The 13,768-nt window shown below is 40.8% G+C and overlaps 1 protein-coding gene across 12 annotated transcripts in view; it reads left to right on the top strand.

Annotated features, from left to right (window-relative positions):
• Positions 1 to 13,540, top strand: part of PPP2R3C (protein phosphatase 2 regulatory subunit B''gamma) — a 39,670-nt gene extending 26,130 nt beyond the window's left edge. For 6 of the 12 annotated variants that reach the window (XM_002718140.6, XM_089309763.1, XM_089309765.1 and 3 more), the window contains 6 exons: positions 2,910 to 2,965; positions 3,257 to 3,332; positions 4,497 to 4,633; positions 6,618 to 6,755; positions 8,777 to 8,836; positions 12,873 to 13,540. In XM_002718140.6, the coding sequence (XP_002718186.3) occupies positions 2,910 to 2,965; positions 3,257 to 3,332; positions 4,497 to 4,633; positions 6,618 to 6,755; positions 8,777 to 8,836; positions 12,873 to 13,061 (656 nt within the window). In that variant the 3' untranslated portion in view covers positions 13,062 to 13,540. The remainder of the gene's footprint in view (positions 1 to 2,909; positions 2,966 to 3,256; positions 3,333 to 4,496; positions 4,634 to 6,617; positions 6,756 to 8,776; positions 8,837 to 12,872) is intronic. The other 6 variants (XM_008269502.5, XM_089309768.1, XR_016217874.1 and 3 more) reach the window with 5 other exon arrangements.
• Positions 13,541 to 13,768: the final 228 nt, after the last annotated feature.

Genomic DNA, 13,768 nt, shown 5'->3' on the forward strand with positions numbered 1-13,768 from the left:
TCAAGAAGGCTGAAAATCCAAAATATCTGGTTGAAGTAAGATTCCTTAAAATCATGACATAAAATAGACCAAATTTGATCATTGTTACAAGGTAATTATTTAAATGTTTGAAAAGAAGCACATATTTAAATAACCCATAGCTCTTAATAAAAATTCAGCTGTTTTTAAACAATTAGAATTTAACAGACATCAAGAGAATATAATAGATTACTTTAACTTATTGCTTTAACAGAGGATTAGATTCTAATTTTATGTCAAAGAGGAATAGATTAGTATACTTGTGATGTTTTCGATCTGCCAATGTCCTTGATTTACATTTTGAGATAAACTGTTAAAAATCTTCAAATTAAGATTAAGGTAACGCATCAAATTTCAACCTGAGTTACAAGCAATGTTGAAATATTTTCATAGACAGTTTATGAACTAACCCAAATAGTTTTTTATAGAATAACATGTTGAGTATACAAAAGTTTTACCCAATTTAAATTAGCAGTTATACCTAAATGACTTAGGATACTGATATATTTTTATCTGAATTGAAATTAAAATTGCATTCATCTAAAACAAGTACTAATTACCCATTGTTGTTTCATTGAGTACTGATTACCCAGAAACCTGTTAAAATAAATTGCAAAATAAGTTCAGCCAGTTACAAAGCAGTATTTTCTTTTTTTTTTCCTTTTTTATTTTTATTTTATTTAGTAAATATAAATTTCCAAAGTACAGCTTATGGATTACAGTGGCTTCCCCCCCCCATAAATTCCCTCCCACTCACACCCCTCCCATCTCCCGCTCCCTCTCCCATTCCATTCACATCAAGATTCAGTTTCAATTATCTTTATATACAGAAGATCGATTTAGTATATATTAAGTAAAGATTTCATCAGTTTGCACCCACACAGAAACACAAAGTGTAAAATACTGTTTCAGTACTAGTTATAGCATTACTTCACAAAGCAGTATTTTCAAAGGTAGTTAGTGATCTTTCTAGATTCAAAGAAAGATTAGGTACAGTGGGCCAGGTCCCTGCAGGGAAACCTGATTCTCCTATCTGCATGATAAAACAAAGAGCTATCAGAAGGGTGGGACACCTAATTTGTTTCTCAATAAGTAGGGAGCCCAAAAGGTTGGGACTACCATTCCCTTGCCATTCTTATGGTAAGACTGGGACAAGAGAGGGACAAAAGACCAGTTGAAAACCATGGAGACCATTCCCAAACGGATAAAACAGAGATGGTAGACTTTGGGCTCTGAGATAAACAATTCCTAGGTGGGAGGGGGAGATACAGTGAGTGGGGGTAGGAGCTAGGGAGGAAGTACACACGGGCTTGAGAATGGCTTTGAGGAATAGTTGAGCCATGGGCTTAAATAGGACAGAAAAGGTTGACACCGCCCCCTGGAATTCGGCAGGAGTGGGGAGGTGAGGACAGGGCCAGGGTCGGAGCCAATGGTGGATTCTGCTGCGTGGGAGATAATGGTGCCAGAACTTCAGCCGCTGCTGAGGCCTCAGGAGGCGGCTGAGCCGGTGCCTGTAGATTGGAGCAATAAGGAAGTTCATCTGCAGGATAACAGGTTCGGGGCAGAAGAGAGGATTTTTTGCTCAGGCCTCTGCCCCCTAGTGCAAATCTTGGCGACCAGAAGTACACAGGGGAGGTTTAGTTAAAATATAGGAAAAGGCTTGGACATATGGAATCCCCTTCCATTTTCCCGAACGCTCACGGAAGTGATAAAGATGTTATCAGGGTCAAACTACTCTGACTTCCGATCCCTCAGGGCCAAATGTGCCATCATAGAGGGGCCGCTTTTGAGGGCTGGGGCCAATTTGAGAGGACCATATTACTTAAAAGGCAACCAAGAGGAGAATCAGATGGAACGCGGGAGGAGGAATTTCCCATGGCGACTCAGTAGGTCAGATCAGTGGACAGCAAGTGTCCTTGAAGTCCTGGCCATCTGACTAGGAGAGGAATGGGAGCAGAAGGCGGGGTCGTCACCCAAGCGCCCACTGGAGCCCAGGGCCTAGCCTGTAGAGAGGCGAACAGAGATGGAGTCGTCACTCACACCCACTGTTGCCTGGACACAGTGTCCCTAGAGGCTAAAGGCCTTAAGTAGAAGTAGGAGTGGTGGCTAGAGTTCAGTGCTACGACCTTTATGAGAGTAGTCGGGCGAGTATCCGACAGTAGACCACCACTCAAATAGCAGTCGCCATGAGAGCTTCCCATTCCGCATCTTACCTCAAAATTTGGAAGGCCGATGTGTGGATGGAGGTCGCAGAGCGTTCAGTGGCTTGGAAAGAGTTCTGGAGGTGTGCTTCGTGACCGGCAGAAATCCAGGACCCCAGAGCACTGGGGGACGCTGGATTACCAATATGAGGCTATCCGAATCACGGCACCAATGTTATATCTTAATGTTAGCCGTTGCAAAGCACACCGGACACCGGAGTAAGGGAAAGGGTTTATTGGGGAACACCCTACAGACCGGAGTGAAGGGGCGGCGAAGGAAAAAGAGAGAAGTAGAATATAAGAGAGAAACAGAGAGGAGAGTAGCTAGCAAGGAGAGAAGATAGAGCAGAGAAGAGGAGAGAGGAGAGCAGAGCCAAGAGACCAGAGGAGGAGGCTAGAGAGAGGAACCGAGAGAGCAGGAGAGAAGGGCAAAGAGAGACTTGTCTGCTCTTAACCACACCTCTGTGTTGCTTCCTATTCCAGAACATTCCAAAGAAAAATGGAGATAATCTCCTCATTTATTATGGGCATTTGTGGAGCAAACCAGCAGATGAAACATACCTCTGTGTCACTCCACCTTTAAAATAAGTTTTTAAAAAATCAGTTGTGTAATTGGTCATGTATTAAAAATGAGTTGCTCATGTTCTTAAAATGACATAAAATAATTATGTTTCTTTATATTCTTTAAAGGGAAGATAAAAATTCAAGATATTTTAGCATGCAGTTTCTTAGATGATTTATTGGAGGTACGTATGTTTTTAAACAACTTACATCAGGGGCCAGTGTTGTGGCACAGCATTTGAGACCACTGCCTGTCCCACACCAACATCCCATATGGGCACTGAGTTGAGTCCTGGCTGCTCCACTTATGATCCAGCTCCCTGCTAATGAACCTGGGAAATTTGTGGAACATGGCGCAAATACTTGGGCCCCTGCAACCCACTATAACTCTTTCAAATAAATTTTAAAATATTTTAAAAATAAACTACTTACATCACTTGACAGTTGCTATCTTCTAATTATATCTCTTTGTTTAGCTAAGGGATGAAGAACTGTCCAAGGAGAGTCAAGAAACAAATTGGTTTTCTGCTCCTTCTGCCCTAAGGGTTTATGGTATGTTCCTTTCATAAAGCTAAAATTGGAATTTTGCATTTTTCAAGTAATTGGTGTTCAGAGGACAGTTTCGTACATAGGCCAATTTACCATATGATAGGCTAATTATCTTCAAAGCTAGTGTTCTATATTACACAAATATAATTGTTTTTAATACCAACCTTTTATGTTTTTAGAACCCAACTTATTGTACTTTCTTTTCAGTACAGCAAACAGAATTAGTTTGATGTTTGTTGACTAGAAGCCTTATTATGTATATGAGCTATTGCCTTGCTATGTGAGAAAGTGTTGTCAGGGTCCACAGAGAGGGGCATTCTAGGGATAGGTTTGCTCTTCTGTTGCGTTCCTTTGTCTGCTAGTGGGCTGCAGTAGCCTGTTGGGCAGTCTTCTGTCTACTTTTGCATCCTCATCTCTTCTCAAGTGATAGCATTTTAGTGCTTTTTGTAGATTCCTACCTCCATCTAATTGATTGATTTAAAAAAAAGATTTATTTTTGTTTATTTTGAAAGTTATAGAGAGGTAGAGAGAGGTCTTCCATCCACTGGTTCACTTCCCAGCAATGGCCAAAGCTGAGCCAATCTGAAGCCAGGAGCTTCTTCCGGGTCTCCCACATGGGTGCAGGGGCCCAAGGAGTTAGGCCATCCTCCAATGCTTTCCCAGGCACATTAGCAGGGAGCTGGATTGGAAGTGGAGCAGCCAGGACTCAAACTGGTGCCTGTATGGGCTGCTGTGCTGCAGGCCTGTTTTAACCCACTGCGCCACAGCACCAGCCCCTCTCCATCTAATTTAGAAACCTAGGAATGTCCTGAAGTAGTGTACACTGGAAATAGTATATGTGAACGAGCCCAGAGGCCATCGTTGTCTTGATGGGTTTTGACTGGTTCTAGCTTAAAGGTTGTTCTGATCTAGATTGCAAGGCTAGCTAATGCAATTACACATAGGCCACTTCCCTAACTAACATAATTAGTTTGAAAATAAAATAAATAAATAAAATAAAAGAGGCAGAAAGACTGACACATAGGGAGTGCTCTCTGAATCTCAAATCAGTAATAAAAGTAAAAATAAATCAACCAATGAAAAGAACATTTTGTTAATGTCTATTTTTTGTCTTTTAATTATAGTTTTTTTGGTCATAAGTGTCTTTTTATTATCTTTCTTCCCAAGGCCAGTATTTGAATCTTGATAAGGATCACAACGGCATGCTCAGTAAGGAAGAACTCTCCCGCTATGGAACAGCAACCATGACCAATGTCTTCTTAGACCGTGTTTTCCAGGAGTGTCTGACTTATGATGGAGAAATGGTAGTTTAAATCTGTTAAGTTTTAAAAACTTAGGCTCCCTGTTTCCATAAGCCTTTTTCCTGATATGATACTGCATCATTGATATCAGCATGTAATAGTATTTTTAAAAGTATAAACATCAAATTACTTAAGATTCAGAGCCTGGGGTCTTATAAATTCACTTAAAAACACCGCCCTGTGGGCTAAGGGCAAAAAGAATTTTAGTATTTTGTTCATTTTGTTGTTAGCACACCTATCATACAGTAGTATGTAATGAATAAAAAAAAAAACTGCTGGTGCCACGGCTCACTTGGCTAATCCTAAACCTGGGGCGCAGGTACTCTGGGTTCTAGTCCTGGTTGGGGTACCAGATTCTGTCCCGGTTGCTCCTCTTCCAGTCCAGCTCTCTGCTGTGGCCCAGGAGGGCAGTGGAGGATGGCCCAAGTGCTTGGGTCCTGCACCCATATGGGAGACCAGGAGGAAGCACCTGGCTCCTGGCTTCGGATCTGCACAGCGCACCGGCTGTAGCGGCCATTTGGGGGTGAACCAACGGAAGGAAGACCTTTCTCTCTGTCTCTATCTCACGGTCTAACTCTGCCTGTCAAAAAAAAAAAAAAAGGTCAGGGGGCTGGTGTTATGTACAGCACACTGGGTTAAGCTGCTGCCTGCAGTGCTCAGGCATCCTGTATCAGAGTGTAGGTTCAAGTCCCAGCTGCTGTGTTTCTGATGTAACTCCCTGCTGATGTGCCTGGAAAACAGCACATGATGGCTGAAGTGCTTGAGCCCCTGCCACCCATATGGGAGACCCAGATAAAGTTCCAGCCTCCTGGATTCTGCCTGACCTAGCCCCAAGCCTCATAGTCGTGTTGGGAGCGATCCAGTGGATGGAAGGTCTTTTTCTCTCCATCTCACTCTCACCATTACTCTACCTTTCAAATAAAATAAATCTTTAAAAAAAAAAAACACTGTCAGAAGAGACATTAGCTTTCATAGCAATATGATAATACCATTGTTTACACTAACAGCAAAGGAAAAGGGTTTTGAGAAAGGCACAGAAACTACTTTGTGACTCCCACAGCTGTTGACAGTGGACAGTGAGGTGCTTTGTATACTAATGACTACTGGTGAGTAAAGAAAGGCAGAGGCCACAACTGTGGATGGAGTTAGACAATGATGCAGCTGCATCTCTTCAGCTCCTCATAACTGCAGTTTATCCAGAAAGGAATTTTTAAACCTAGGCTAAAAATCTTTTCCAAGAATGTAAAGCCTTCCAAGTATTCTGTTTGTTTTCACCACATACAGAAAGTGATCTATGACTGACACTCGTTTGTAGGTCAGTAGCTTTATGTACATCTTCCAGCCTCCATTTATATTCTTTTGCCTTTTTAGGGGCTGGGGAGAGAACAGTGTCACATCGCTGTCAAATATCTGGCAGTTTCAAGATGGCTTCTTATTATTTTATGTGATTTAAAAATTTTAAACATGTACACTTGTCCCTCGATATCCATGGGAGGGGGGGTTAGTTTCAGGACCCCCTGTGGATACCAAATTTGTTTTCCAAGTATTTTCAATCCACCATTGATTGAATCCACAGATACAGAACACATCTTTCGAGAGCCAACTGCATTTCATAATAGTAAATTAAATATACTGTTATGTTCCAGATAAAAAATTCTTTCCAGAATAACTGCACTAAAATGAAGATAGTAAATGGTAATGCACAGTCACCTAGTCACTGTTTTGTCTATTACAAAAGTACCCATGCAATGAAACAGCTCTTGCCTAAGAAAATGAGTTAGCTCCCCAAACGGTCCAAGATAGATTAGCTTCTATATATAGAACTTCTAGAAACCAATATCAAGTAAAAAGATGGGTTTCACTTGATAGTAACTTAAGAAAAAAATTTGCCACTTTTGACTACAAAATAACTTCAGATCTCCGAATATTCATTTGAAAAGTTAGTTTCAACTAAGGCCTGTAATGAATGTCATTTTCTTTCCTGCAGGACTATAAGACCTACCTGGACTTTGTTCTTGCATTAGAAAACAGAAAGGAACCTGCGGCTCTCCAGTATATTTTCAAACTGCTAGATATTGAGAACAAGGGCTATCTGAATGTCTTTTCGCTTAATTACTTCTTTAGGGTAAGCCTCATTTGGGTCACTGCTTCTTAAAACATATTATGTCATTTGGTTTAAATTACCTACTTAGTGACAGTTTACCTGACTTGTGGTTTTCAAATTTAATGAAAGGATTTACATAACAGATTTCAGAAGGAAATCAAATCTGTTTTTAGGGATTTTCCCTTTTATTTTTAAAAAATATAAGTGGGCACATAAGAGATTCTCCATTCTTATTGATCAAAAACTGTTTTGTAAAATCCTAAGCTTTAATTAAACAAGGTCAGAGCATCCACAGATTCCTTTTTTTATTTATATATAAATCTTTATTTATTTGAAAGGCAGAGCTACAGAGAGGCAGAGGCAGAGAGAAGTCTTCTGGGCCTGAGGACTTGGGCCATCTTCTACTGCTTTCCCAGGCCATAGCAAAGAACCAGATTGGAAGTGGAGTAGTCGGGACTCCACTTGACTCCCACATGGGATGCCAGCACTGTAGGTAGTGGGCCCACCCACCATGCTGCAGCACCAGCCCACCAGCCCCAAGTATAGATTTTTTAATTGCTATTGTATTAAAAAAAATGAAAATCATTTTAAACAAGCTAGATTCATGTGCTGCATTCATTTCAGGGTAAGACAGATTTGCTGAGGCCCTTATTTTGGCCTTATTTGATCTCTACAAATAATATCATCAGCTCTGAAGTGGAATTTGGTTGTAATTTGATAAGCATTCAAATGTAACAGGTGTAAAAGCAGCAATGTCTTCCCTTGTCAAATCATTCCTTATTTTGAGTGGTAATTTTTCCACTTGGTGGAACAGATTTATACAGTAGTATTCTACTCCATTATCCTATTTTCATAATAGATTCTTAGACTGTATCATTTTTATATGGTCAAGATCAACAACAGAAAGAAATGTTTTTTAAATGCAAAAATGACATACTTTCATGTTAAATTCCCTAAAAGAATTTCCATTATTATTTTTCAAGGCAGTATTGACTGCAAATATTAAAAGGATAAATTACAACTCCACTATTAGGATACATTTTTTAATAAGTGCCATGTCATGTAGTCTTAAATCAGTGGCTAATCCAAGAAGACAATAGCAACCCATCATAGGCATGTCCTCATTTTAGACAAACTTATTAAGTGAAAACTCAGTCTTAGAAAAGCGAAGTAAAAATATCTTTAAACAGTTTTTTCATAGATTTCTTTACAATATCTTCTGTTCTTGGAATGTTAATATTTAAAGAAAAACATCTATTTTAGGAAAGGTTTTTTAGGCTGGACTGTTGGTAAAGGCTTTGCCCATCAAGATCCTGTGATAAAGCTGGGCCTAGATGATGCACCCTAGGTCATACCAAGCGGGCCGACTACTGCATTGTAACAGAGTTCTCCTCGATTTTTATCTGTATCAGAGAGCTCCCCTGTGACTACTCTGATGTCAGTGGCACCACATACAGAGTGACATTGGGAACATATATGGTTGATTATTTACCAGGCTTCACATTTACCAGTTAATGACTCATGCCTCAAGTATTTTCAGTTCAGTTTCTTCAGTCATTATTTTTTTCTTAAAGATTCAAAAGGAAAATATTTGTCTTCTATATAATAGAAAAAAATGGAAGTAAATTTCTCTTCAAAGTATAGGATTAAATGGGACATGGTAGATTAGGGGTCTTTCAAAATGGTGAAAGTGTGGACAGTATTCATAGAAAATGGGAGGAATAAGTCATAACAGAATAATTGCTAGGCCATGCTAACAACCCATTTGAGGTTAAAGAATACTCCAGTGAAGTAACAGCAATCTGCAGTCTTACTATTTTCTAAAGTTTTGGTAGCTAAGGGATAGGTCTACAAAGGTCAGTGGTTACTGATGGATATGGAACAAGATCAAGCAAGTTACAAAGACTGGCAAGAATGATTGAGGTCATGAAGTTTATGGCTGATAGGAAAGGACATAGAATTAGAAAGGGACTGTGGGACAAGGTGGGGGTATATGGTATATCTGATTTTCTTTAAATGGACTTTATTTTCACTAAATACAGGCCATACAAGAACTCATGAAAATCCATGGACAAGATCCTGTCTCATTTCAAGATGTCAAGGTTACTTTTTCCTTTAGTTCATGTTACCAGATAATATTATCATAATGACTAGTTTAATCATTTGTATTACATGAAATTTTATATGAACGCAACTTAGGAACTATGAAATACTATACTAAATTAGTTACTTGTTATTTATTCTGGATTGATACTTTAATCATTAGAGACAGACCACAGTGGGCTAGTGATTGACTTATGAAGTCTATAATTTTAGCATTGTTAGTCTTTTATTCTTGCTTTCTATTGCTATAACAAAATACCTGAAGCTGAGTACTTCATAAAGAAGAGAATTGTATTTAACTCGCAGTTTTAGAGGCTAAAATAAAGTCCAGGTGGCCTCTGGTGAGGGCCCCCTTAACTAGGGCACAACATGGCAGAAAAATGGAAACAGAACATGTGCAGATGGAGCCAACGTGTCTGGGTTGGCCTCACTTCATAACAACTTGCTTTCTCTAGAACTAACTCATACTGAGAAACTGGCATTAATCCCTTCTAAGGGCAATGCCTCCAGCACATGAACTCTTAGGGGACAAACCATATTAAGACCATAGCAGAAGTATTCATTCATTTTAACTGAAAACTAAACTAAGAAAAGCCATATAACATGCACCCTTTGGCACTCTATCCCATTATGAACTGAATTTTTAACTTGGGAACTGTTTTAGGATCAGGCAGTTTTTTAGTATGCCACCTCAAAGAGCCTGCCTGCTTTGCTTTGATGTTAGATCTAAGGAGACATCACTCCTACAATTTGAAACACGTGCTGCTAGTACTTAACATGTTAGTAATCATGCACCAGCTATGAAAAAACATTCAGTATCCACTACCCATTTGATTCAAGTTGAGTAACATATTAATAAAATGCCCTTAGCCAGGGCCTTCATTGTGGCACAGCAGATTAGGCTGGCACCTGTGGCACCAGCATCCCATATGAGCACTGGCTGGAGTCCTGGCTGCTCCACTTCCAACCCTGCTCCTTGCTAATGCATGTGGGAAGGAAGCAGACGATGGCCCATGTACTTGGGTGTCTGCCACCCACTTGGGAGACCGGGATGGAGCTCCTGGATTCTGCCTTTGGCCTGAGCCTGATCTTGGCCCAGCCCCAACTGTTGCCACCATTTGGGGAATGCAGTATCAGAATCAATCAATCAATCTGTGTGTTTGTCCGTCTGTCTGTCTTAGCTCCTCCAGTCCCCTACTCCCATAACTCTACCTTTCAAATAAGTAAGTCTTTTTAAAAAATGGTCTAGCCATTTTAACCAAGTATAAGATACAAAGCTATTTTGGTCTAATATAAGTAAGTCAGATTTGAAACATTGTAATTTCAGAACCAAAAGTTTCGGCCAGCGCCGCGGCTCACTAGGCTAATCCTCCGCCTTGCGGCGCCGGCACACCGGGTTCTAGTCCTGGTCGGGGCGCCGGATTCTGTCCCGGTTGCTCCTCTTCCAGGCCAGCTCTCTGCTGTGGCCAGGGAGTGCAGTGGAGGATGGCCCAAGTGCTTGGGCCCTGCAACTGCATGGGAGACCAGGAGTCAGCCATGACAGCCATTTGGGGGTGAACCAATGGAAGGAAGACCTTTCTGTCTGTCTCGCTCTCTCTCACTGTCTAACTCTGCCTGTCAAAAAAAAAAAAAAAAAAAGAACCAGCAGTTTCAAGCTGTAAGCAGTCTAGAAAAGGAAATTTCATAAACATAACAAGAGTAATAGTTTATACATTTCATTACCTAAACCATTCCTTTTTAAAAATGTAAATGCACTTACATTCTTGAATAATTTTAATATAAAAGTATTAGAAAAAGTGCTAACTCCTTGAAAATACTCTTATTTTATACTTCATAATATAGAAGTTCTTGGGGCTGGTGCTGTGGTGCAGTGGGTTAAAGCCGTGGCCTGAAGCACCAGCATCCTGTATGGGTGCCTGTTCTAGTCCCGGGTACTCCTCGTCCAATCCAGCTCTCTGCTGTGATCTGAGAAAGCAGTAGAGGATGGCCCAAGTCCTTGGGCCTCTGCACCCACATGGGAGACCCAGAAGAAGCTCATGGCTCCTGGCTTCGGATCAGTGCAGCTCCGGCCGTTGCAGCCAATTGGGGAGTGAACCAGTGGATGAAAGACCTCTCTCTCTGTCTCTACCTCTCTCTCTAACTCTGTCTTTCAAATAAATAAAATAAATCTTTAAAAAATATATATATATAGAAGTTCTTTTTATCTATTCCAGCAAGTTTTAGTAGTTTAGTCATTCTGGATGACTAATTCTTTAATACCAAATTTGTTCCTCAAGTCCTAGGCTTAGAGTAAAAAGTTAGCATCAGTTTTGGGAATGAGGTTTTTGTTTGTTTGTTTGTTTGTTTGTTTTTGAGAGGTAGAGTTACAGACAATGAGAGGAACAGACAGAAAGAAAGGTCTTCCTTCCGTTGGTTCACTCCCCAGATGGCCGCAATGGCTGGAGCTGCGCTGATCTGAAGCCAGGAGCCAGGTGCTTCTTCCCCATTTCACACACGGGTGCAGGGGCCCAACCACTTGGGCCATCCTCCACTGCTATCCCAGGCCACAGCAGAGAGCTGGATTGGAATAGCAGCAGCTGGGACTAGAACCGGCGCCCATATGGGATGCCAGTTCCGCAGATGGAGGATTAACCTACTGTGCCACGGCGCTGGCCCCGGGAATGAAGTTTTATCACTCTATCTGAAGCATTAAAATTATTTTTTATAAATATTTATTTATTTGAAAGGCAGAGTTACAGAGAAAGGGAGAGGTGGAGCCTGGGCAAAGCCAGGAGCCAAGAGTTTCTTCCAGGTCTCCCATATGAATGCAGGAGTCCAAGCACCTGTGCCATCTTCAGCTGCTTTCCCAGGTGCATCAGCAGGGAACTGGATAAGAATTGGAGCAGCCAGGACTCAAACCAGTGCCCATATGGGATGGCAGCACTGCAGACAGCAGTTTTACCTGCTGCACAACAGTGCCAGTCCCTAAATTTTTATTTCAACTGATGAGTTTTTATTTTTCAAAACATTTTAGGCCTTGATATGGGCATTTGGTACAGTTGTTCAGACATTGCTTTGGACACCCACATCCCATATCAGACTGCCTGGGTTCTCCTTCCAGTTCTAGCTGCCTGCTAATATGCACACTGGGAAGTAGCAGGTAATGGATTCAAGTACTTGGATCCCTGCCACCCACATGGAAGACTTGGATTGAGTTCTGGGCTCCTGACTTCCAGCTGGTCTAGACCCAGTTATTGCAGATATTTGGGGAGTGAGCTAACATATATTTGAAAGACTCTCTACCTTTCAAATTAAAATAAAGTTGACAATTTGATGATAAAAAAAATTAAGGCCAGCGCCGCGGCTCACTAGGCTAATCCTCCACCTTGCGGCGCCAGCACACCGGGTTCTAGTCCTGGTCGGGGCAACAGATTCTGTCCCAGTGGCATCTCTTCCAGACCAGCTGTCTGCTGTGGCCAGGGAGTGCAGTGGAGGATGGCCCAAGTGCTTGGGCCCTGCACCCACATGGGAGACCAGGATAAGTACCTGGCTCCTGCCATCGGATCAGCACGGTGCGCCGGCCGCAGCGCGCCGGCCACGCCGGCCATTGGAGGGTGAACCAACGGCAAAGGAAGACCTTTCTCTCTGTCTCTCTCTCACTGTCCACTCTGCCTGTCAAAAAAAAAAAAAAAAAAAATTAAGTGTAGACCTCACTTTACCACCTATTAGAAGGCAACAGGAAAGTACAGTGAATAGGGTTATATCTATATTTCACCATAGATAATTCTGCCACTAATTAGCTATGTAGCTTGGATTAAACTCAGGGCCTTTTTCTTCATCGATAGAATGAAGGATAAATATCAAATAGCTAAATTATCTCCAGTAAAATTCTGTGACTTACACAGAGAAAAGGAATTTGCCTGTTTGCCTGTTAAATGGAAAAGGGAAAAAAAGTAGAAAAAAAATGTTATGTGAGTTCATGGGTAACTGAATTTTAGGTCATTGTGTGATAGATGATAAATGACTCATTCCATGACACATTTTTTTCTCTTGCAGGATGAAATCTTTGACATGGTAAAACCAAAGGATCCTTTGAAAATCTCTCTTCAGGATTTAATCAACAGTAACCAAGGAGACACGGTCACCACCATTCTAATAGATCTGAATGGTTTCTGGACTTATGAAAACAGAGAAGCTCTTGTTGCAAATGACAGTGAAAACTCTGCAGACCTTGATGACACATGACCTCGGAAGGCCTGGACTGTCCTCCTCCAGATACACTTGAATGCTGCATGTGAATCCTCTGAAGCCAATCCTGTGAAATGGTTTAAATAAAAGACTTCAGATGCCTTTAGAACACAGCACATGTTTGGGTTCCTAGAATTTTGGTTGCAGAAGTTTGGAAGCAATAGGGTAAAATACTGCTTTATAAGAAGTGGTAAGTTCTGGTGCCATTTAACTCAAATATGACAAGTGTGATATGCTGTGGGCTCAGTTTAAATCTGTATAATCTTTAGAGATGAAGTTTTTGTGGAATATTTCTGCCATCAGTCATTCAGAATTTGAACATTGAAGGGATAGTTGAAATTAACATGGTCAGTCAGCCTTCAGTCTTCTAAGGCAGTATGGATATTGAAAATTGTAGACTTTGCCATTCATTAGAGTAGAAATATTTTATTTCTGGGTTCTCATATTTTACTTTCATTAAAACCTTTGGTATAAAATTTTTGTCTGGCTTTATTAACCAGTACCAGGGCTCCATTTTGCAAAACTTAACTCTGTTTTGTTAAGGAATTTTGGTAGAAAATTTATGTCAATTCAGTATTTAGGCTCTTCATTTACACTGGTTTTTATGAGATGAAAGAGTAGAAGACAGTAGAATATTATGATTCAGGAAATAATTCTTAAAAAGAGTTGAAAAGGAAGTAGGAAAAAATGAAAGAGGCTTAAAA

Source organism: Oryctolagus cuniculus, chromosome 12 (assembly GCF_051225735.1).
Source record: "Oryctolagus cuniculus isolate XC-2025 breed Fujian yellow rabbit chromosome 12, ASM5122573v1, whole genome shotgun sequence".
NCBI lineage: Eukaryota > Metazoa > Chordata > Mammalia > Lagomorpha > Leporidae > Oryctolagus > Oryctolagus cuniculus.